We start from the raw sequence: 24,602 nt of genomic DNA on the forward strand, positions 1-24,602 counted from the left end.
CGATACTATGCAAACAAAGTCTTTCCTGCTTGTATTGAATCTAAGCCCTGGCCTCCCTTCCCATAGACAGAGTTTTTCCCTCTACAGTGGTCTCTCGAACACCACAACAACCCCACTGAAAGGTCCAAGGATTATCTTATTGGATGTACTCGAAATAAATAAGGTTATCTAGAAGAATTCTGGATTCAAAGTTGAGAAAGTAGGTCAAAGCAAAAATTTGATTTTATTTTAACGTGGCACACAGAACTATTTGGGAAACATCTTCTAGAGAACTTGTGCCAATTCTGGGGGACATATCTTCAGGAAGATGGAGACTGTACACAGTTAAATCACAGGCTACCAAGCGTTTACATGGCTTGCACCCCAAGTCCATTAAGAAAAGGCTCAAGAATGTAAATGCATACAGAGGAGCAAAAGAGGGATAGTACATATACATACACATTCCTAAAGAGAAAGACTGTCTGCAAGTGGAACGAGATTTACGATTTAGGAACAGAGTAGGATGTGCGGTTCTGAGCATCAGTAGCAAATTGATCCAAAAAGTTGCCGAATGAACAGAGAATCAAAAGTAAGTGTAATGGTGGAGGGTATGTGCGCACACAGACAAAGTGGCGAGTTTGTGCGGCTCTAGTGTTCCTCGTCACTTAACATATTCTAGGCTTATTATCTGTCAAAGAATTGACAACATATTTTTTAGACACATTTTACTTTAGCTTTATATTGGACACAATAAGATCAGACATTTTGCCAGTGCAATAAATAGATTATTAAAGCGTTACACACAGGTTTATTATAAGGCTTTGATGCATGCAGACACTTGGCAATTCCCACTGGGGATATTTCCCATAGCAAAGCTAATAATGCATTAACATATGTGGAGTCTTTTTAAAATCAGCGATACCCGATTTCCTAATTTAACCAGTAGTGTCTTATATTCTCTGTCATTGTCTAAGAAGTTTAGTGCAACTTCACTTCCAAAGAGGAAAAGCAAGGCAACACTTCCTGAACAGCAATAACAGAAAATGACTTCTGTGCCTTTTTAGCCAGCCCATTTGTATACCCTTTGTAGCAAAATGCGACCGCAGTTACGAAATTACCACAGCTAAGTCAGTCCTCTTTAGCATGGTCGTTACTTTTATTTGTAGTATGCTAACTGTACAAATCTACACTGAACAGTTTGCTGTAGTGTGCTAGGATCGTGCACTGTGGACGCTGCCCCAGCAAGGAAGGAATTCTGCGTTTGGTTGACACCTACGATGCAGACCCCTAGAAGGCTTATAATAGCAAGGTTTCTATTTGAATAGAGAAGCATGTTAATTACCAAAAGTTATATTTTGTAATTAGACTATGAACTAAGGTAGTTCTTGTTAGAGCTCTAACATTCTGAGCCTGTCATTTTATAAAAGCATGTCGGCTACGGCTGATGACACATTTTGTTACTTGCATTTCTAGCTTCCTTTTACTGCCATCTATAGCTCAGGAACGGTTTCTTTTCACTCTGCTACTTGTTTAATATTTGCTCAGGAACTTCTTCGCCTGGACTACATTTGTGAATGCCCCAACATGCATGAGCCAAATGTATCAAACCAGCATTGGCTCCCTTTTGTGCTTAGCAAGATGTGATCCATGGAGATGTCCACAATGATATAGATCCCCAGATTATTTTGGTCCATATTGATTTTCTTTTTTGCATCTTGAGCAGCCCATCTGTTCACGTCATAGAGGTTAGGATGGTAATTGAAGTTCTTTGAATGAAGCAATTCGCTTATAATGCAATTTTTCATCATCTGTCAAATCAGCGTTGCCCGGTCTCACTACCACACATACGTGGACACCTGCTTCCTCTGCCGCTTTAGCCTCTGTGAAAATAAAGAAAATGTTCTGTTTAAGTACACAATCTTAAACCAACATATGCTTAATCCTAACAAATCACACTAAGTACTTTCAGTTAGAATGCATACCAAAAACTCCTCAAGAAAATGAAGAGTTCGCGTTTATGTATTTTAAGTTATCTAGTGTTTAGAAGAGAAGCACTGTACATGTGTAACAGTAGGCGGAACATTACCATTACAGGGTGCCTTAAAATCATGAGGTACTGCAGTGTGAATAAATATAGCCAGGAGATGGACGATGAAAACTGGGAAGAAGAAACGGGGACTATACAGACTGACAATATAAATGTACAGTAACACACATGGGAGTAAGGTACTGCATCACAGGGTGGTGGGGATGATACCCCTTTTAGAGGAAGGAGATACTTTGTTAGCATGACCTACAAGCGCTCTATACTGATTGTATTTCTGATTTCAGGGGAGAGAGAATAAAAGTGGGTGGAAGGAGGGTAAAGGATTAGAAGCAGGTGGCAGCGCAGGGTGTGTGATTAACAAAATTGAGTAGGGCTGGAGTGCATTAAGCGCAAAGCAGAGAGTAGCTGAGTTCGAGCTAGGTAGGCGTGCGCCTAGGCCATGATTTCACTTGTAGAGTAGGAGTTTGACGAGAGAACAGTGTTGCATACAAATCTCCCTTTCTTTGAGGCGATGTGTGACAATGAGAGCAGAATGTAGGAGGTTCGAGAGAGTACAGGTGGCAAAGTTCAGTACTTATTAAGGGGAGAGAACAAATAAAGGGGAAGTATCATGAGGCGGCGGGAGCAGTAGTATGACCTACAGAGGACAAGAACAGAAATTATTTTTTTGTGGCGCAATGGGTGACACGGGGACAGATTATGCATTTGTTTCAGGTCCCCATCAAAAATAACCTAGACCTTGTGAGCTTTGGAGGATGGTCAGAGGTGTCATTGGGAACAGTAATGGATTGAGGAAAGATATTTAGCGAGTGGATAGTTCGGAGGTGATGGAGAGGAAGAATGTGATGATTTGGGTGTTGTGAGCATATACATTATCAACCATTGTAGACTGTGAAGAGGAGGGGTTTTAACAACGATCCCTGGGGACCCCTCTACTCGGGTAGGTGAGGGTGCCAGTGTACCAAGAGTTGGAAATGGCTGATCAGACAGGTAGGAGAAGCAATCCACTCAAAAGCACTGCCCTGGGGGCCAAGATAAAAAGGTGCACAGAAGAGAAGGGTGGTTAATAATGTTGAAGGGAGCAGATCCAGGAGAATGAGGATTGACCAAAATGTAGAGGGGTGAGTGACGGTTAAGCAGTTAGTGTTGGGGATGGGTGCCATTTCCATCGGGTGACCATGGCAGAATTCGGAAAGAAGGGGGGGGGTCACAGTATTTTCTTACAGGTAGGAAGTGCTGTGGTTCAACAACAGGCTTCTTAGAACATTAGAGTTGCGAGCAAGAACAGAAAAGGGATAATTGCCTCTGTAGTTGGGGATCGCTAGATGGTTTCTTCAAGATGGGTAGCAAAATGGTCACCTTAAAAAAGATTTAAGATTTTCAAGTGAAAAGTTAAGGAGAGAGGACTGAAAACAGCATGTTTTGACTGCCAGAGCCTTTCTCATCTGTGGTGCTTCCGTGTCAATAGGAGTACAGGATCGGTTGCATGACAGAAGAATTTGTTCCAGTTCATCATGGGTAGCGAGGAGATGGGGAGAAGGAAGAGAGAACATTAAGACCATTACTCATTTTAAAGGCAAAGGGTCAGCATGGCCTGGAGAGTCAATGAAAGCTTGTGAGGATGGAGCAAAGAGACACGATGAGGTTGGTGTAACAAGGATTTAGCAAATTCCAAAGCAGTGGAGAAAGCAAGTGGGTGGCAAGGAGAGTGGGAAAGTTAGACCTTCAGCATCAACATGTGAAGTGCATGGGTGCCCTCAGCAGCCTGATCACTGGGGTGTACGAAGGCAGGTTCAAGAAAGTGAGGGAGGAAGGAGAATAATAGTCAAATGAAAAAGCTAATGTTGAGTTGGAGTCAGAGGTCTTTCAATAGAGTCGGCATGTGGTGGAGCAATAGCTTTGGGAGAATAGGTGACATCAAAAAGGAGGAGGAGAAAGGAAGTCTGATTTGAAATTGAAGTTGGTGGACGGATAGTAAAAGCTGGGCAGAGAATTATAGAAGGGAGTGGTCATAGGCAGAGGAATTGATAGAGGAATTCAGGAGGGTGAGCTTACATAGAAGAGAGAAAAACAAGGTCAATCGTTGCAAAGCACAGGGAAGGTGGCACAGAACTTACTGCAAGATTTTGTACGGTAACCAGTGAGTGGATAGACATGATAGACGCAGGTAGACTGAAGGAGCTGAACTGTAATCGGGGGTGGACTGGCCTATGGGGAACCCTGGAGATTTCCCAATAGGCCTCTGCACCCTGAGCCTCTTTTTTGTGGTAACCTAATATACTTCCACTTTTTCACATTGAGAAAGGGTTGGGCTTGCCTAACATGTGTAATATGGGGCCAACTATTTCCAGGATCTCTTGGTTCCCAGTCCAGCAATGCATTCGAAGGAGGAATGGAGAAAGTCAGGGCGGACAGATGAGGTGGTATTTCTAATTGTGAGGCAACTGTGCAGCCCATCTTCGTTTGAGATGAGAGTGGGAGAAGGTAGCAGAAATGGTGTGAAAGGTTGCAAAAGTAGCTGGTTTATGAGGGGTACTGCACATTTCAATTATGACCTTTACAGGTATCCATGTGTGCTTTGTGTCAAAGTGATCAGTTGGGAAGGGGGCTGTACTGCTAAGTGATTGGAACACTCTAGAGTCCAATGGGGAGATCAAATAGGTTTCCCCAAGTAGGAGATTAGTAGGAGAGACAAGATTGAAGTGTGGTGGCAGTGCCCCAAGTTTTCTCTGTGAAAAGTACAAAGATGATGAATATGGGGAAGGAGGGCATTAGGTGAGTCATGAATTTTCCAGGTGAAGACCAGTCAGAAGATGGCTATGGGAAAAGGGGATAAAGGGTTGGTACACCATTTGTGGTTGGGTAGTGTGGTCAGAATCAGGAGACAGAAAAGGTGACATTTGCGTTCCAGTATTTATTTGAATTTCTCAAACAAAGACCTAAGCTTGCCTCAAGTTCTTTGACCCCTTTCTAATGAAAAGAAAAGAAGTAAAAAGAGTGCTTGTCAGGATGTACTAAAATAACCAAAGTCTGCCATTCAGAAAACCTGTTCTAACCATACTGCTGTTCCTGCCACTAAAAACACGAGCAAAAGCCTAAATTGAACATGAGCAGGAGCATACAAAAATCAGAAATTGGTTCCATCAAAGAAACGGTCTGCTGCTGCCAGTCCTTATGGTCCACGGGCTGAGACATCAGAAGTCTGGAGAACCATGCTCTCATGGGAAGAACTCTGCTCAGGAGCAACATAGCAGAGAGTGGGCCCCGACTGGCGACAAATCCTAACTAAAACAATTAGTGAAAACAAAGACTGTGGCTGGCATTAATAAAGGTTTGGGCCATGAACCTGCACCGTGGCATGAATTGGAATTTCATGCGCCCGTCTAAAGTTGCAAACATCACAGGGCCAATCATCAGAGTTCATAATTTTACCATTAGGGGATCCCACTGGGGAAACACTGCTCTACAGAAAGCACCAGGGGCATTTCACAAACGTGGGACACAGGCATTGGAATGTGTATCAGAAGAATAGTGCATTACAGAGCAATGAGGAAGACTAACTAGCATGCAGAAGGAGCATAGTGTTGCGTGTTGGAGTAATAAGGAGGGAAGAAGGGAGGGAGAGATTAGCACAAACAGTGGTGCAAAAAGGAGGTGGTGTTGGGGAAGAAAGAGCTAGATGACAGAAAAAAACAAAAGAGCAGGAAGGAAAACTGGAGGGAAAGGACAGGAGACCAAGAAGAAAAGGTGGCGGCGCCATAAAACCCACAGTAGGGTAAAGAGAAACTGAGGAGATACAAAAACATGGGGCAAGGGGGTGTGTAAAATACTACTGGGCCAAGCAGACCGGGAATGTGGTTTCAGAGAGAACTCTACATAAGGAAACAAGGAGAGACAGAAAAAAGTGGATAATTAACAATGAGAAAGTATATGAGAATCCACAGGAAGTGAGGCACATATTCTAGCCAGAGAAGAGTGAAATGACAGGTGGGCAGGAGATAAAAGGGCCAAGAAATGGCAGAAGGGGGTTCACACTGGAAAAGGTGACACAAAGCAGAGAATCACAGTCCTGACAAACTGTGGTCCTAACTGCTCCAAGCTAGATTACCAGGCGGTAAGGAGACTTTTAGCACTAGGACACTAGTGAGTGACCTTGAGAAAACCGGTACTAAAATCCAGGAAGAGAACCAGGTGCACATTATCAAGGACAAGAATGACACACTAGCCGGTATGCTACATTCATGAAAGAAGTGAGAGGTACTTGCAAATCCCAAATACTGCAAGTAAGATTTTGGTTAAAATGCCAAGGAAAGGTGAACATATAAGGAGAGAGCGAAGGAATGAAGGATAGATGCCTGATGCGAAAGATTGGATTTTTTGGGGCCTACCTGATATTTCTGCCCTTCTCAAAAAAGCTTGGTTTTGTGCGCTATAACAAAAACCCTTGTTGCAATAGTATTCCTAGTTTTGAGTCATCTGTTGAACCTCCCAGCCTTGTGACACTACCAAACTGCCTTCCAATTGCTGATTGTACAATAAATTCAGATTGCGCGCATGGGCCCCAACATCCTTTTGTATATTCTCACACCAATCTGTTGTCTCGTCTTAGACACACTGCCATGGAGTGCAGCAACTTCACCCTTTAGCCAGCTATACTGATCTGCTTAAATGTGGGATGTCACAGAAAACACTTTGAATTCTTAGGACAGTTCAAGGGTTTTGCATTTTCATTTGAGGGGCCTAGGGCTGCGACACTCTGGACTGGCCACAAACCTCCTCTCCTCCCTAATCCAAGCATCTGTAACTCTTGCTTAGTTCTAGAGATCGAAAAAAAAATACTGTTCACAATATTCTTTTAAAGATGGTGTCACTAAAAGCAGGATATCTAAACTCTCAGAGGGACTTCCTAACTGTCCCTTCCCTAGCAATCTGTAAGCGTTCTAAAGTTTGTATAGTGCCTTGCACTTACTTATGCATTCAGGCTAGATCAAACATGCCCACTCACTTCTTTGCTACTACTCTTTCTACAACTCCCTTGACTTATTCCTACAACCAAGACTTCATCCCTCCAATGTTTCTGCTAAACCTCGCCTCAACCCACTGCTACGCTCCTCGCCCCCCCACCGCTACACTTCCACCACTTCACTACTGCTCCTCCCACACCACTACTCAAATACCCTCTCACTCTGTACCAGCATTCTCACACCTTACACTACCTTTTCTACACACTTGTCACACGCACGCAAACCCACACAGCAGAACCACTATCTCACCTTCGCAAACAATCTCCTTCACATGCCCCTGCTGCTTCCTTGTTCCTGCTGGTTTTAGTCATCCTCCACCACCGACGTCACCTGGTGAAATCCCATCTTCCTGCCTCTTTAAATATTCCTTCCTAGGGATTGGTCCTCTTTGCATAGCCAATCTGGGCTGCTCTCGTCACCCCAGAGTGTGTATTTGCATGGCATGGGGAAGCATAGACAAGGGGCATAAGCCCCGCCCACTGGTTCCAAGGACGTCTGCCACATAATGGCGGCACACCAAGTTCAATTCAACAGTGTTTTAGGACTGGCTCTGTATGGCTCTCTGGTAGACCTCGGACTCCATGTGAGGGGTTCATGTCCTCTCATGACAAGTCCCGATTAATGGTCGTCTCAGTGACTATTGTAATTTTGACTTCTCTTTATTGATTAAAAAAAAACTCAGCTAAAACAGCAGTTCCTGTTGCGCTTACCGATCCCTCCTTGCTAGGTGAGAATCACTGATCCATCCTTGCTAGGTGAGAGAATCAGAGATAATCAATCATCCAAACAGTGATACAGAAGTATCCCACTTTTTGTCATATGTGTTACCACTGACAGCACTTTATTATAAACACACACACACACACACACACACACACCCCCCCCCCCATAACCCATGCACTTATGTACCAAAGCAATGGCTGAGCTTGATCATCACTCCCTCCAGATCCACCCAGGAGATACCGATCTTTGCAGATGTTACTCATCGGGACATCCTTGAGCGAAACTTCATACAGAGGGCATATTTGGTCTTATATCTTTGCTAATACTACCTATTTGAGAATGTATCTAGCGGAACTACCGACCAAGGGCATCTCCAGCACCTATATTGAAACGATATAATTTGGGCCAGATCGGGCTATCATCCAACAGACCATGCTTCTAAACAATTGCTGACCGAACAAGACACAGGGAGGACCTAGCCTAATAGTCGAACCCAAAGGGAGCTTCGATCCCCCTCATCAGGTACAGGGTCCCCCACAAAGCCACGTAAACACAACAATACGCTAACTCTTCACTCTGCAGGGAGAAAGAGAGAAAGAGAGAAAGAGAGAAAGAGAGAAAGAGAGAAAGAGAGAGAGAGAGAGAGAGAGAGAAAGAGAGAGAGAGAGAGAGAGAGAGAGAGAAGCAACCGTCTCTCCCGGCGGCACGACCACACAGAAGCCGTAGAGGGCCTGGCGCTCGTTAACTGATGCAGAGACCAGATTGCAGCAGAGAAAACCAGAAGTCTGCAAAAGAAGTGCATTTGCTGCAGAGATGGCCATCTGAAGGGAAGCAAATACTCCTGCTGAGAGGGGCGAATAGAGGTAACAGAGGCTGGGGAAGCTACGAGGGTTACAGGGGCCAAGAAAACACTGTACCAAGGCCCTGCTAAAGCAAGCCTATCGGAAACTGAGGGACATTAATATTCAAGATTGGCAAAGCCACAAGGGTTACCAGAGCCAGAAAAACCTGAGCGGGTAGACGCCCCACCAAAACAGATCTACAGCAAGCCGATCAGAGGGCCAGAGGGCTTTGGAGAGCACTGAAAAACAGACATTAATATTCGAGGCTAGCAAAGCCACAAGGGTTACGGGAGCCAACAAAACCCAAAAGGGCAGACGCCCCACAGAGGCCCTGCTAAAGCAAGCCTGTCAGAGGCCCTGGGGACTTTGGGGGAGCCCCCGACAAATGGACATAGCAAGTGGAACTGTGAAGAGAGAACCTGGAGGGTTCCACTGCTCAAAAACAAAAACAAGGACACCATCAAGCAACAAGACAGAAATGGTGGAGTTGTGTTAAGAAAACCTTTTCTTCTTGGAAAGAGGGAACCGTGTTAAATATAAGTAAAAACTTATAATTTTGCAAGAGTCGCTGCACTGGTTACCTGGCTACCCTTTGAAACACGGGCCCATGTCCCTGCCCTCCCAGTTGCACACCTGCACTGCCTCCTGGCAACCCGGCACTTGGGGCTGTATTTGTAACCCTACAGCCCCCCTACCTGCACTATCACTTGCTTTGCTGCACTTAACCTTGCACTGCCACCTGTTAGCCACACTTCTTGTTTCCTGATGTTTAGATCCTATGCCCTGTACTTGCTCCTCCTCCCCTCAGCACTTTTCCCCTTTCCTCTGCCCTGCACTTGCGCGATATCAATGTCACTGGGCCTAGTAAGATCGTTATCTCGTCTCCCCCAAGTGACCCCTTGCCTCGTCGCACACTGAAAACACGAGCTATAAGGAACAAGTTACTTACCTGTAACTGTTGTTCTCCAGCATGGGTTGGCATGGATTCACATGCTCATGAATATTCCCCGTTGTCAGGCAGGGACTCCTCGGTAAAGAAAGAAATCAGTATCAGTTTCGTTTCTGATCCGTCTTTCTTAGTAGTAACCAATCACTGATCTCTGGGTCATACTGCCCCCTGCCAATGACTGCCCTCTACCCAAGCCCCTCCCCTGGCAGCCATCCTCAGATTTGGTAGCACGTAAAGTGGCAGTATGACCAAGTGAAGAGCCGCAGAGGGGAAGCAGGGAGGGTTTGCATGTGAATCCAGACCCATGCTGGAGAACAACAGTTACAGGTAAGTAACTTGTTCCCTCTCCAGCATGGGGTCTGGCATGGATTTACATGCTCATGAATATAAGAATACATAGCAGTATACACATGCACAACCACGGGAGGTGGCAACAGGCTCAACATTAAGCAATACAACAAATCAACATTAAGCATCCCTTACCTCCTCACCAGGCTCACCTTTAAGCAAACAGGTTGCGCAGCACTGCTTGGTCGACCCTGGACTCCTCCCTGGAGTCCCGATCGACGCAGTAGAATCTCGTGAAGGTGTGCGTCGACCTCCACGTAGCAGCCCTGCAGATGTCCAGCAGGGGCACACCGGACAGGAACGCCGTGGTAGCAGCGATCGCTCTGGTCGAATGGGCTCTCGGACGGCCGGGCAGCGGTCGGTTTGCCAACCGGTGACAGTGCATGATGCAGCCGGAGAGCCATCTGGAAATGGAAGCCTTCGAGAGAGCCTTCCCTTGATTCACAGGTCCAAAGTTCACAAACAGATGTGACGTCTTCCGAAAACTCTTTGTGCGGTCCACGTAGAACTTCAGCGCTCTTGCCACATCCAGCGAGTGCAAAGTCCTCTCGGCCGGAGACGAAGGGAAGAAAACTGGCAACACCAAGGGCTCGTTGAGGTGGAAGTCTGACAGCACCTTGGGCATGAAGGAGGGGTGCGTCCTCAGCACCACCCACGTTTCGTGAAAAGTCAAGCATGGAGGCTTGCAAGATAGGGCCTGGATCTCTCCCACTCGTCGTGCGGAGGTGATGGCCACAAGAAATGCTGTCTTCCACGACAGGAACTTCAACAGCGCCGAGTGCATATAGGCTCGAATGGGGCCCCCATGAGCCTGGTCAGCACCACATCGAGTTCCCATGCCGGGGCAGGGGCCTTCACCGGCGGGAATGATGATGGAGAATGGCGCCTCCTTCTCTGGAGAGAAGATCCGCGTCCGTCGCCAGCTTGATAGGTGGGGACGCTGACAAGTCCAGAAGGTCCGGGAACCAGATCTGTCTCGGCCACACCGGAGCTGGTTGATAAGACGGAGCAGCAACGGCAACGGGGGGGAACGCGTACAGGAACAGGCCGTCCCAAGGGAACGAGAAAGCATCGCCCATGCTCCTCGGCTGGGCGAACCTGCTGGCGAACCTCTGGCACTTGGAGTTTGTCGCCGTCGCAAACAGGTCGATCTGGGGTTTGCCCCATCGCTGAAAGAGCCGATCCACCTGGTTCTGGCGTAGTTCCCACTCATGGCACGAGCGCAGCTCCCTGCTGAGTGAGTCGGCAATGGTGTTTTTTATTCCTGCCAGGTGGAAGGGAACCAGAAAGATCCCCTGGGCGAAGGCCCAGTGCCACAGATCCTGGGCCTCCTCGGATAGGGCTGGGGATCTGGTGCCTCCCTGCTTCCAGATGTAGAACATCATGGTGGTGTTGTCGGTGAAGATCCTCACCACTTTGCCCTTGAGGGACGGAAGGAACGATTTGAGCGCCCAGAACACGGCTCGTAACTCCAGGATGTTGATGTGAAGAGACCTCTCCTCCGGGAGCCAGAGGCCTCTTGCGTGGAGATCTACGGTATGGGCCCCCCCCCATCCCTCCAGGGAGGTGTCCGTCATTACCGTCTCCTGATACACTGGGGTCTGAAAGTCCATGCCTGCCGAGAGGTGCGCACGGGCACGCCACCACAGAATCGCCCGATGGAACTCCTCGTAGAGCGGGATTCTGTCTTCGAAGCAGCCCGCCGCTTGAATCCAGCGGGCGTCGAGGAACTCTTGTAGCGGACGCATCCGAAGTCTGCAAAGGGGCACAAGGTAGATGCACGAGGACATCATCCCGAGGAGGGACTTGATGGACCTCACTCTGGCCACCTCTGTGGCTAACAGGCGCTGCACCCTGCCCAAAATGGCCTTCGTCCTTTCTTCCGACGGAGATGCCAATCGCCTCACTGTATCGAGCTTCGCTCCCAGAAACAGTGCCACCTGCGACGGGACCAGATGGGATTTGGGGTAGTTGATGGCGAATCCCAGCTCCGTGAGCAGGCGGACAGTCCTCGATGTGTGTTCGACGGCGAGTTCTCTTGACCTTGCACGGATTAGCCAGTCGTCCAGGTACGGATAGACGTGGATTCCTTGCAGGCGCAGCCGCGCCACCACGGGTGCGAGGCACTTGGTGAACACCCGGGGTGCCGACTTTAATCCGAACGGCAGGGCTCTGAATTGGTAGTGACGCCCCTGGACTACGAATCTGAGGAACTTTCTGTGACCTTTTAGAATGGGGATGTGGAAGTAAGCATCCTCCAGGACCAGTAACGATAGGCAGTCGCCCTCCTCCAGCTGTCCCAGCACGTGCTGGAGGGTGACCATCCTGAATTTCTGTGCCTTGATGTACTTGTTCAACCGACGCAGGTCCAGGATGGGGCGCCAACCTCCTGTCTTCTTTCGGACGAGGAAGTATCTCGAGTATAACTCCGGAGCTCCAGAGCCTCTTGGGGACGAGCTCGATGGCCCCCTTCCTGAGCATTGCCCTTACCTCCAACAGCAGTTGAGGGACGCGATTCTCCTTCCTGGCCACGGGAGGAATGCGAGGACACTTCTTTTGAAATTCCAGCAAGTGTCCGCGGGCCAGGGTGTCCAGCACCCAACGGTCGGTGGAGATGGACTCCCAAACGCTGACTAACTTCGTCAGCCGGCCTCCCACTGGGGTGCTTCGGTGGGGGCCCGACGCAACGGCCGGTTTAGTCCTGCTTGGAAGAGGCCTTGCTGCCTTGGCCTCCTTGCCGATGGCGGTGAGACCCTCCTTGCTTACTGCGGCCTCTGTTGGCCTCCGGGGACGAGGAGCGGGCCGCCTGGCGGTAAGTAGAAGAGCCGCCGCTGGATCCTAGGCTCCCTGCCTGCCTCCAGAGCTCCGAAAGGTCCGCCGTTGCTGAAGGACTCCTAGGGCTCGGGCTGTTTCCGTGTCTGTCTTGATAGCCTGGAGGGACTCATCCACCGTCTTTGCAAACAGGTTGTTGCCCTTGAACGGCATGTCCAAAACTCTGGTCTGGACGTCCTGGCGAAAGTCCGTCGCCTTGAGCCATCCTCATCGTTGGAGGCAAACCCGTTGCCCAGTTGGCGAAATCCGGTATCGGCAAAGTCCGTTGCCACCGTTATGGCGTGATCCGACGCCACCTCTCCTTCCGGCAGAATCTGTAGGGCCTCCGCCCTCTTGTCTAGCAGAGGAGCTATCTTGAACCAAAGCTCCCTGTCGGAACGGGCCACAATCGCTAAGGCATCGTCCCATGGAGTCCAACTTCTTGCCCTCGCTGTCCGGCGGGGAAGTGGAAGTTGAAGCTGCCGCACCCGCTGCTTTCTTCTTGGCCGCTGCCGAGATGTAGGCTGGGCCCTGAGGCACAAGGAGGCGGCATCGGGGACCCAGTACTACTTCTCATACCTGTCCCTTTTGGCGGGTGTCGTGGAAGGGTTCTTGAGGAAAGCCAGCCCCTCGTCCCAGATGTCGTCGAGCAACGGCACCGCAAGGACCGTCTTTCTCTTGGCCTCTCGTCGTTGGTAAAGAAACCCTTCCTTTTTCTGTTCCTCAGGGCAGAGCTGGAAGAGCTCGGACGCCCTGGTTATCATGGCGTGAAAAGAGCCAATTTCGTTGGATGGAGAAGCCCGAGGGGGTGGGGGAGTGATGACGGGATGTCCGTTGTGTCATCGCCGCCACCGTCATCGTCGTCCGTCCCTGTCGCTGTATCCGTTGCCGTATCCTCTCTAGGGTCCGGCGAGGGGGATGAGGGGTCCACAGGCCTCGCCGGCACGAAGGGCATAGTGGGGTGGGCTCTCCTCCGCTTGTTCGGAGGGCTTCCCGACGGGCCTGGTTGTGGATCCTCCGTCGGGGTCCGTGGTAACCTCGTCTTTATCTCAGTACATAAGGATTGGATCGCCAACAAAATGGCTGCCGAGCTATCTTGGGGCTCGGGTAATGGCTGCGACAGACGGGATGGCTGCTCCACTGGGCCCTCGTCGTCGCCATTGTCGCCATCTTCGATCACATCAGCGGGAACCGTCCCCTGGGATCGAACCTTCTCGAACCTCTCGTTGAGACCAATGAACCTCTCGTTGAGGCCTTTCACGGTTTCCACCGGATCCCCCTCGGAGGCTGAATCCGAGTCCGTAATGACCAACACCCCCCACCCCCTCTTTTTCCGCCGGGGTCTTCACGGGGGTCTTAACGATGGTCTGGAAAGAGGATTCTCTCCGTGGCGGCAGGGAAACTCTGGGCCCCGAGGCCGCCTCTGCCGGCTTCGCCAGGGCCGCTGCGACAACCTTGATAGAGGCCTTTGCCGGGTGGATAAAGGCCCTCACCACCTTAGGTGCGTCCTGGGCCTTCGCTTTGGGGGGAGGGTCATCGCCTCGCTCCCCCACGGCTCCCTTCGAGATCGACCGGGACCTCGGACTTCCTCTTCCCCGAACCAGAGCACTGGCTCATGGTTGATCGTGCCAGGGTAGTCGCGCCCTGCCTGGCAGCTGAGGAGCGTGACGTTTCGGCGCTCCCGGTGCCTGCGGACTCGCGGTGCTTGGCCTTCTGTTGGGCCCCCGTCGCCGGGGCGCCCTAACAGGACTTAGAAGATCGCTCAGACTTTTTCTTCGCCTTCTCACCTGCTGTGCCTCTCTCCAGCCAGGCGGCGAGGCGGGAATGACGATCTTGCTTGGTCCGTTCCGACAGGTTCTTGCAGAACACACAGTCCTTCTCCACGTGCGTCTTGTCCTCATGAAGGCAGTAGAGACATCTCGAATGCTCGTCCTCCTTGAAAACATTTTGCAATCCGCATCCTGGGCAGCTCCTGAACAGCTTGGATCCGGGCGTCGAGCTTCCCTTGTCCTGGGCCATGTCCGTTGAGGTAGGCCACAGATGATCTGGAATGCTCCAAGAAGCATAACTCAACAAAAACTTCACCCTTGAGGAGTGTAGAAGAATTCCGAAACGGGTCCCTGTTATCGGAAGTACAAACGGTGGAGCTTGAGGCTCGATTAACCAAAAAAAGAAAAATCTCCTGAAAGCGCGAAAACGCAGTAAAAGCTTGAGAGCTAAACACGAGGACTCCCAACACTTGAATGTGCGGTAAAAATCTGAGGATGGCTGCCAGGGGAGGGGCTTGGGTAGAGGGCAGTCATTGGCTGGGGGCAGTATGACCCAGAGATCAGTGATTGGTTACTACTAAGAAAGACAGATCAGAAATGAAACTGATACTGATTTTTTTCTTTACCGAGGATTCCCAGCCTGACGACAGGGAATATTCATGAGCATGTGAATCCATGCCAGACCCCATGCTGGAGAAATAAAATATATCACATCCAGAACCTACAGAGAGGCTGAGGACTGTACTGTGCAAAACAGATTAAGTATTAAAAACAAAATCTTCTTGTAAAAGGGATCCAAGTATTGGGCCCAGCAAAGTCAAATAACTGATGCTCTTGCTCCCGCCTCCTTTTTGTTATTTTTTTCCTAAGCAGTAGGGCCAGTTAGCTAATAGCACCGGGGCTAGGGACCATTACATTTGGACTTCGACAAGCACCTTACTTTTAGTTTATTCGGCAGACAATTCCCCCCCCTTAGCAGTAGGGCTTGATAGGCGTTTTTACAATGTAAATGAACACCCTTGAAAAACGTTACAAGTTAGTACGACACCTTCTGTTTGCGACAGGTGCCATCGACGGGAAGGGCCGGAAGTCAAGTTAGCCTTTTTAGGCTTGCTACGGCCAAGCCCATCTGGCTCTATGTGAGGAGTTAGAAATAGCCTGACACCCACTTCAACTGATGAATACTGTACAATGATGTCAAAAGCCTGAGTGTTTAGGCTAGAAGCTTTGCTAAGATGATGAACCATTTCTTCATGCAATAAATATGAAAGTGGATGTCTAAATAGCAATGACCCACTGCCATGGCCATATTGGTATTAAATAAGTGAGGCCAAGAGCAAGGTAACTGTCAGATTGTTTCCGGACACAAAGTGCAAGGGAAGCTTTTGAAAAACAACCTTAAGCGCAGGACACCTGTCGCTGTGTGAAACCCGTCTCTTTCATGCCAGCAAAACGACATTGTCTGGAAGCCGTCAAAGGACGAGGCAGTTGTCGGCAGCAAGCAATGGTATTGGCAAGTGGCTAATGGTGTCCTTTTGATTTCAGAAATCCAAGAGCCCTAGGAGTTTGCCTGATGTTTGTTGCACATAATAAATCTGAAATTGTTACTCAGTGGCGTAGACTGGTAAAATGGCTACCACTGTGTGCTTTTGAAGCAATCCTGAATGCAATCATAGTCAAAAGAAAGGCAACAACCGCCTATCATTGGTCTCTCTGGAAAACAAATGTCTGCTATGGTTGCTGCATCGATTAGTAAGGCACACTGATTGATTATTGAAATTGAGTCCTTATTGAGCGATTTTCTTGAAATTGCACGGATTAAAGAGGCAAAATTGGCCAAGCTAAGCAAAGTGTTTCTCTTTACCCACAGCAACAAGAAAGAGCTGACAAAGAGTTGCAACTGGATTGAGAGGAGGTAACAGCTACTGCTAGAACAAATCTCAGGGCTATGCATGTCGAGCGGAAATGGCAACACTAAAGACGCTAAATTGAAATTAATTTCAAACCATGGTAAAAACAAAAAGCACCCCCGTTAAAAATAGTCCTCCTAGTGAGGGTAATTTGCAGGCATCAGGTGCTGGAAGCCTGACTTAACTTCCCAAAGTAAGCAAGGGCATTAAGGAGAGCTGTGGGAGCCTTACGCCTGAGAATTCTACATCCAAGAATCTAAGGCAGCAGGTGGGAGGTGTGGTGTCAGGTGACACCGAGGTCAGTGGAGCGGGGAGAAGAGGAGAACCGAGAGAGCGCACATGAGCTTTCCGCTTGGATAAGCTTGACAGGAAGAGAACTCAGACTCTGACCAAATACTGCTCATAATCCTTGTCCCTGATTGGCTGAGCAAATTAGAACATCCTCATAAGGGTCCTAACAGAGTTACCAACTGAACCTTACTAAGAAGCTGGTAGACGCCAATTGGTTTCGGCTCAGATGCACCATCATCAAAATGGTAATGTAAATTTGAAAAAAAAAAGAAGAAAAAAAAGTTCAACTGTTGTACCAGGAGGTAGACGATGGTGCTTTTCCGGCACAACACATACCCGCTTTTGTTGGATGAGAACTATCTGCTTGCAGAGAACTATGGTCCCTGTCTGTACCACATTTAGAGCCTCAAGAAGGGTGCTCTGTAAATAACCCAGTTGGTACAATGAGGCAAGGCCGACCCATTAAGCAACATACCGAATGATATTCTATTTTTTCCACAGAGTGTTTTAAGAATTGGGTACAACTAAAAAGATTGTTGGTACAACATACAATGCCGCATTAGATGGAATACGAAGGATCTCAGTCCAAACAGACCTAATGAGCAAACTTACGGAAACAGTTTTCAACCACTTGATGTACATATTCTGTAAAGGTTGTATATGGGTTGCTCTCTAAAGTCTATGATATGAAGCTAGGGGTAGCTGTCATTTATGCAAAATTAAATGATTTGCATTCTATATATCAGGTTAATCCAAATGCTTCGACTAAAAGTAGGGCAACTTTGTCTGCTAGCATCCATCAAAAGCAGTTTTTACAGATGAGACCAGGAGAATAGAGGAAACAGAGGACAGATCTGCAAAAACATAAAAGGCAGCCATCAAAATGCTTCTACACTGACAGTATAGTGCTGGTACGATGGGCTGGGTGAAGAAACGACACTCTAAAGCAGTACAGCAATTTTGTGTACTTGCCGCCCTCCTTTCATCTCTGTACGTAAATGACATTGCACAAAATATAGGTCCAATCTTCAGGAAGATGCCTGGAGCTTGAGAAATGAGAAGGTAAGTTTGTTTGTATCTATTGACAATACAGTATTAATATCTAAAACCTTGCCTTGCCTCAAGCTAACTTCTAACAATATTTGCACTTCTAAAGCCTACATTACAAATGTACATCAACAAAAAACATACCGCGCCATGCTTGTTACCCCAAGGCTCTCATTGATCTTGATAGAACAGAGGTCTTTCAATATCTGCGGGCACGGATAAACACTGAAGACGGCGTGATCAACCAAAGGCACCTTGACATTGAATAGGCGATGATGCTTTAAAAGGAGCTTTGCCACAAGACTAAGTGGCAAGGCCTGTAGACCCCTGCTCCATATGACTGCGAGATACAGGCAGCAAGTCATATTCATGTCTTCGAAACTAGGGAAAGTGTATTTTTAAGAAGCACCTCAGACTCCCTAGCATTATAACCACTATCCTGGTAGGTTTCGAGATGGGTTACTGAAGAATCGGGCATAACATCAAATTATACAGTATGATATAGTGGGCTAAAATAAGGAGCTCTTAATAGCGTATAGCATACAGAAGGGCTCTGGAAGATAGTATTAAAATATCAGGTGCAAACTCTTTATACCGTGGTTAAAGGCAGTGGGAGACACAAAGGACATTCCATTTGATTGAGTTGTGGCATAGACCAGAATTGACACAGGAGCTAACAAACAGGAAAATGAAACAAGCCTATAAAGATTAGTATCTGTGGGAGCTGGAATTACCTGTAGGCCTTACGCCTTTTCTACCTTGTTGTTAAGGTTACTGAAACATCAAAACAAATTCAGACTAGGACATTGTGTATGAAGCTATGCCTAGGTATACTACCACTGTCACCTTTCACCCCATGCTGGAATGATGGTAAAAGTAGTACTTGCCATCCTTTTTAAGCAAGGAGGAGGACATACTATTGGTCAGCTTTAGATACTGTGGCGACTTGTAAGAACTCATCCTATTATGTGAGGGGGTGAGCCAACTGGCTATAAAATGTACGAGGTCTGCTAGAAACAGACTAGTGCATAAGAAACCCACCAACAATGTCTAAAGACGTGAGCATAGAGCTTGTGCAGAAATAACCAAGTAGTTACCGAACTCACCAGCACCAGTGTTCGACACACTGTGGGCCCTCGTCACACAAATGGCACCCAAAAGGAACAGATACTACTCTCTGCATATTCGGAAACAGACCAATTTCAAAATGGTGGTGACACAACCCCCATTTATAGGCACAGAGAGAACAGGTGAGCACAATTTTGTAATTAACCAATACAAAGCAAACCCCAGGAAAGGATTACAATAGCTGTTGGAAACGGCGCAATTATATAACCAATCAAAGGCAAACACAAACCCCTGACCAATCCTTAGTGCCAAACAAAGTACAAAACACCAATAATCACTTTAAAAGAAGAAAGTGATAAAGATCCTTCGATAAATCAGACATTGTCGAACCATTTGTGGCTATGTAGGGGCCGCGCTACCGGGGAGCAGAAAGCTCTTACCATGGCAAACTTACAGCAGCTACTCCAAAGGGGGCTAGCACAAAGCTCTACTACCCAAATGAGAGACTGGCTAGACAGAGGTGGACTAGTAAAGAATCCAGTGCCAGGAAGAGGGAAGCCTGAGGGAAAGTGCTTCCATCCGTGGTAAGGATGATATAATATCGGATAGCTGAAAACACCCTAGAGGTGGTATGTCTGGGAGAGACCCACTGAAGTTAATGCTGAGAAACCAAAGGTCTGGGAGAGACCTGCTGTGTATAACAAAGATGCCTGAAAAGCACCTGGAATATATGAGAGTGGGGGAGAGAATAGCTATTCCACCCAAGGTCTGGGAGAGACTCAAAGTTAATACTGAGAAATCCAAGATCTGGGAGGGACCTGTCGTGAGTGTTGAGAAACCCAAAGTCTGGCAGAGACCTGTTGCGCAGAAGAAGAAACCAAATGTCTGGGGAACCCCTACTTTTTCTTTATTATAGTGTGTTTAGTATGACAACTTTTAACTAAAACATAATTTTGAAACACAATGAAAAAACAATGGATACTACCATAAGGTCAAACCATACAAACATGAATGATCGCTTGTTTTTATACTATAAAGTACCAGTAATTTACAATTGTTATATTCAGCCCTTCATCTGTTCCCAGCAATAAATAAGCTTGAAATTCTTCATTTTTTAATTCCTCAAGATTCTTAAATTGCCCAAATACAAAGTTTCTTTTTATATCTAATATTGTACAACTAATGTACTGATGTGTCAGGGTTTCTACCTAGTGTCTATTACAAAGGCTAAAAAAAAGGGTCAGTTTGATGGACTCCCATTCTTGCACCTACTACGTCAATAGTGCTCCATCGACTAAAAATAAATTTTAAAAAAAACATCAGTCCAAGATCGACTTAGGAATAGATTTTAAAAAAGATAGCTTAATCATTAAATTGTCTGACTCTATGCTTAACTTGATAATTTCTAAATTACCAAGTGTTAAATGGATTCATTGTTTGTAATAACCTCAAATAAATGATAAATTGAAGCTTCTTCAACCAACCTAGATTATCGTATGCTCATACCGCAGCATCATATAGGTAATATTTTGCCTTTTATATAAACTTAATAAGGGTCATGATGTATAGCCCCCTTGATTTGTAACAAAGATAGCAATACAGTTCACACATTACATTACTTTCAATGTCATTTTGTCTCTTACTGGTTTCCAATTCAACATATCAGCAAATACAATGGCTAGATATTTAAATTCCGATACCTTTTCAGTAGTGTTACCATTCAGGCGCAATTTTAATTTTGTCTAAGCATCTTTTAATGTAATGTGCATAATTACATTTGTAAAACAATTTCTTTTGCATTTAGCAAAATTAGATCACCTGCATCCACTAAGCAGTGCATACTTTCCCTTCCCAATTTAGGAGGGATACTTCTTACCATAGCTAGATGACTGTGTATACCTGTCTGAGAAAGACTGAATAGGATGGGGACAAGGACACATCCTTGACTCCCCGGTATGCCGATATTTCCATTGAAAAAGGTCCTTGTTCATCTAGATGAACCTGAATAGTTGCATTTTGATGCAAGAGGCTGGCCAGATGGACAATAGGAGGTCCATGCCCCACTTTTATTCCATAGTCTGGTTCATTCTATCTTATTGACTGCTGTGGTAAAGTCAATAAAGGTTGCAAACACTGGACAGACTTTGAGGTGTAGCCTTTTTTCTATTGAAAGAAACAATACTACAGCTTTAACATTAGTTGACAAGCTCTCATGAAAGCCTGCCTGCGCCTTAAAAAGCAGGTTGTTTTTTTACACCAATTCTATATTGCAGTTAACAATCTTTGGAGAGGTTTTTCCAGAGATATACAACAGAGAGATCAGTCTACAATTGGCTGAATCAGACAGTGTTCCTCTTAAAACTGTACTGATATACTTTGTAGCCAGGACTGAGGAACTTAAACCACAAACTTAGGTAATTGCCCTAGGTTAGCAAATTTGCTTTATTAAATGTATTGCATAATAAATCAGGACTTGCAGCTCAAGTTGATTTCAATCTTGCAATTATTTTGCCGATTTCTGAGAGTGGCAATTTGGGGTATCATCTCTTACAATCTGCCACTGAGCTAATGTCTTCTGTGACGAATCGAGGGAAGTTGTCCCTTCATCCCAAGGGGGAGCCTCCCTTGTGAGGCTAGGGAGGTGAGCCTGCTAAGCACCACCCTCCCTAGGGGCCCAGGCAAGTGGGACCTGTAAGGAACTCCCTACAGCTCTGCACACTGTGGCCTAACTGGCATGTGCCACCATACCAGAAACTTTTAAATATCACAACTAGGATGAAGAAACTCCCAATGTATCCTAGTATTTTACAAAAAAAGTAACGCGTCCTGTTAACGTACACTAAACGAACCACAGAGAGAAGAGAGATGCATACACAGCACCGGGAAGGTCTAGGTTGCTTAACACTTTTAAGAGGCAGAGCAAGTATAAACCATGGAACAGGCAGGTTTCAAACTCACCTGGCACTGGGACGACTGAGCCACGACACAACCTCAGCACAATAAACCAGCAGGGCAACCACCTCAAAGAAGAGACTGGGGCATCAAAGTCATGTTGCAACCCTAGAATGAGAAACCAGCAGGGCAGTGGCCCGAAGGAAGAGCTTGAGACGCCAGAGCCACGGCGCAACCCTAGCACGAGAAAACCACAGGGCAGGAGCCCAAAGGAAGGTGGTGGGGCGACCACGGAAGACCTGTGGTGGACGGGACGGACGGTCCTACAATCATCGCCGATACAACAGCGAAGACCAGGACACCGTAGAGAATAGAGACCACAAAGAGGAACACACCGGCGAAAGGCAGACAACGAGAGAAGGCCACAGAGGAACATGGCTCCTGAAGGCGTCGTTCTTCACAATAGAAGGTAATGGGGAGAACAGGAATAACTGGAGCCCGACAAAGGCTCATTATATCCTACAACCCACTCGTCTCAGTGGGAGTCACGAGATAAAGTTACCATTCAAGCAAATAAATCTAAACTGGTGGGATATAAGAGAAGTAATATTAAAAGAAAAGCAAGGTGGATCGCAATACCCTACGAAAAGGGGACAGCCAGAGAACATTTTGTACAAGAAGAGAATATATATAGGAGAGAATATCAAGAAAAACTATACAATTGAACCCAGTTAAGAATCAAGTAGACCAAAACTAACAGATACAATTGGCCAGGACAGAAAGACTATCCAAATAATACTTTCTTCCCAAGATATGCTGAGACAGCAACAGGAAACTATAGCTTGTAAAAGATTCCCCTTTCCCGCCCAAGGAGAAAGGAAAACTCCAGTCCACAACAGAGGAATTAAAAAGACTGATCCAAGAAATCAGGAGAGACTATTAGAGGATTACATATTGGTAAAGAATCATACACCACTGGTACTATACGTCCCTTCAGGAGAAGGGAGTCATTCTACACACAAGTTAGTTTGCATAGTGGTAGGGTCAGGACGGGAGGTTTTCAACAGCAAACTTTATCCTTTTGGACATTCACGACTGACTAGTACCTTGGTTAGAAACCTAGGCAGGGACCATCTGTAGAGTCAGGGCAAGTTAGGTTTTCTGTATTATTTGAATAAAAACTTGTTAACCATGTCTACAAAGTGTCCCTATCCTTCTGACTCGCCACACTCCCATAGCGGACCACTGGCCAACCTGTTTTTTCGAGAAACGTAATCCATTGTTCTTGCGTAATTTAATGGCTATGAACTATTGTTGAGAACTTGGTTTAACCATCGATTAGTGACCAAAATTCTCCAGTGTTATGTATTGATGTTAGCATGGAGCTCCAGCTCTTCCGCAATTTATTTCGTAATGTCCGGTTAAGCATTGTTGATATTTTTTTTTTACTTGACTTATACATTCTGAATGGGTTAGCATGTGATCATTCTAAAACACTCTCCATTGGGCTCTGTACTCTAAGCCTTGCAACTATGATTGCACCAGATTGTTCCTACTGAAAATGTCATTACATTTCTGAGGGAATTTGATGGATTTCAACATCAGTTATGTGATATTTTGAATGTTGTCTAAATGATACATGTTTTAGTCTGCATCACTGGCCGATATATCACAAACGTTTGTAAAAATTACTTTTTGAACCTTCCTTCTCAAATTAAAAGGAGGCCCTTTTCATCATTCCTAAGTGCATTGTACTCTATTCCCTTGTGAATTCGAATTGTATTCCCCCAACATATATGCATGAGACTTTCACATTGTCACATCAATCCTCAAGGTGAGAAAATGTGTTAAGAGATTACTTGTTAATGTAGGTGTGATTATTAACTGTTCTGCTCTCATAGCATCTTTACCCATATTGGAAATATATTTCAAGATTGAGATAGATTTGTCGGTCATTCCTGAAAATGCTGCCAGTATGTTCGCTTCGACATAACATAGCCGGTGTTCACACGCACCTTTGACTCTCTCTACTGATCTGAACTTCGGTTACCAAGGGCGTTCAACCTACCAGCGCCTTCAGACCATACCAATGGTATATAAGGCGCTATATAAATGCAAAATAACATACCATAACATGAACATTCAAGGCATGAATCTCAACGGCTAATATCAAATCCATCCATTCATAGCCCTTATCATTTGTTACAATGTCGGGAAAGATTACCTCCTACATTTTCCAGAGTTAATTCTGTATTTGGCAATCTACCACTTCTGCCTCTATATCAGTTGACACAAAAGAGGTGATGGCTGGAAGGTTTGGAATTAATCCTAATCTCTGGCATTGCTGTGTGCAACCCTCCAGACCATCGTTTGTCAGCCTGCCAAGCCATTACAGAAGGGGCAAGACCATATTCGAATCAGTCTTAGTCGGAAGAAGTAAAGGTTTGACTTGCCACAGGAGGGAGAGCTGATACCAAGCTTTCTGAGCTGTGTGCGTCTTGAAAGAGGCGTTTGTCAATGTGGAACCCGAGGGACATGATGCAGGAGGTGAGCTCGGGTGTGAAGCATTCTGGGTTCATAGTTGATAGCCAAGTCTGTACGTCCGAGTGTCCAGTGTTGCTGTTGAGGAGTAGGAATTCGGCCTTGGAGGTGTTGAGCTTCAAGTATGCACTGGACATCGAACACTGGATCAGCGAGAGGCAGGTATTGAGCCTGTGGATGCCCTTGATAGAGTCGATCGAGGTATAGCTGTGTGTCATCGGCGTATTGGTGAATGTGGATGTTGTGTCCGTTTAGCAGAGCTTCCAACAGCTCCATGTAGAGATTGAAGATCACTGGGGAGAGGATGGAACCCTGAGGGACCCCACAAGTGACGGGTAGCATTGGCGATCTAGGAGTCCAT

General features: G+C 46.6%; 1 protein-coding gene across 2 annotated transcripts in view; it reads right to left on the minus strand.

Annotated features, from left to right (window-relative positions):
* Window positions 1-204: 204 nt before the first annotated feature.
* ENOPH1 (enolase-phosphatase 1) overlaps window positions 205-24,602 on the minus strand; it is a 465,841-nt gene continuing 441,443 nt past the window's right edge. For both annotated transcript variants that reach the window (XM_069626148.1, XM_069626149.1), the window contains one exon: window positions 205-1,859. In XM_069626148.1, coding sequence (XP_069482249.1) covers window positions 1,726-1,859 — 134 coding nt within the window. In that variant the 3' untranslated portion in view covers window positions 205-1,725. The remainder of the gene's footprint in view (window positions 1,860-24,602) is intronic.

This window comes from Ambystoma mexicanum, chromosome 6p (assembly GCF_040938575.1).
Source record: "Ambystoma mexicanum isolate Mex_15411 chromosome 6p, UKY_AmexF1_1, whole genome shotgun sequence".
Classification (NCBI taxonomy): Eukaryota; Metazoa; Chordata; class Amphibia; order Caudata; family Ambystomatidae; genus Ambystoma; species Ambystoma mexicanum.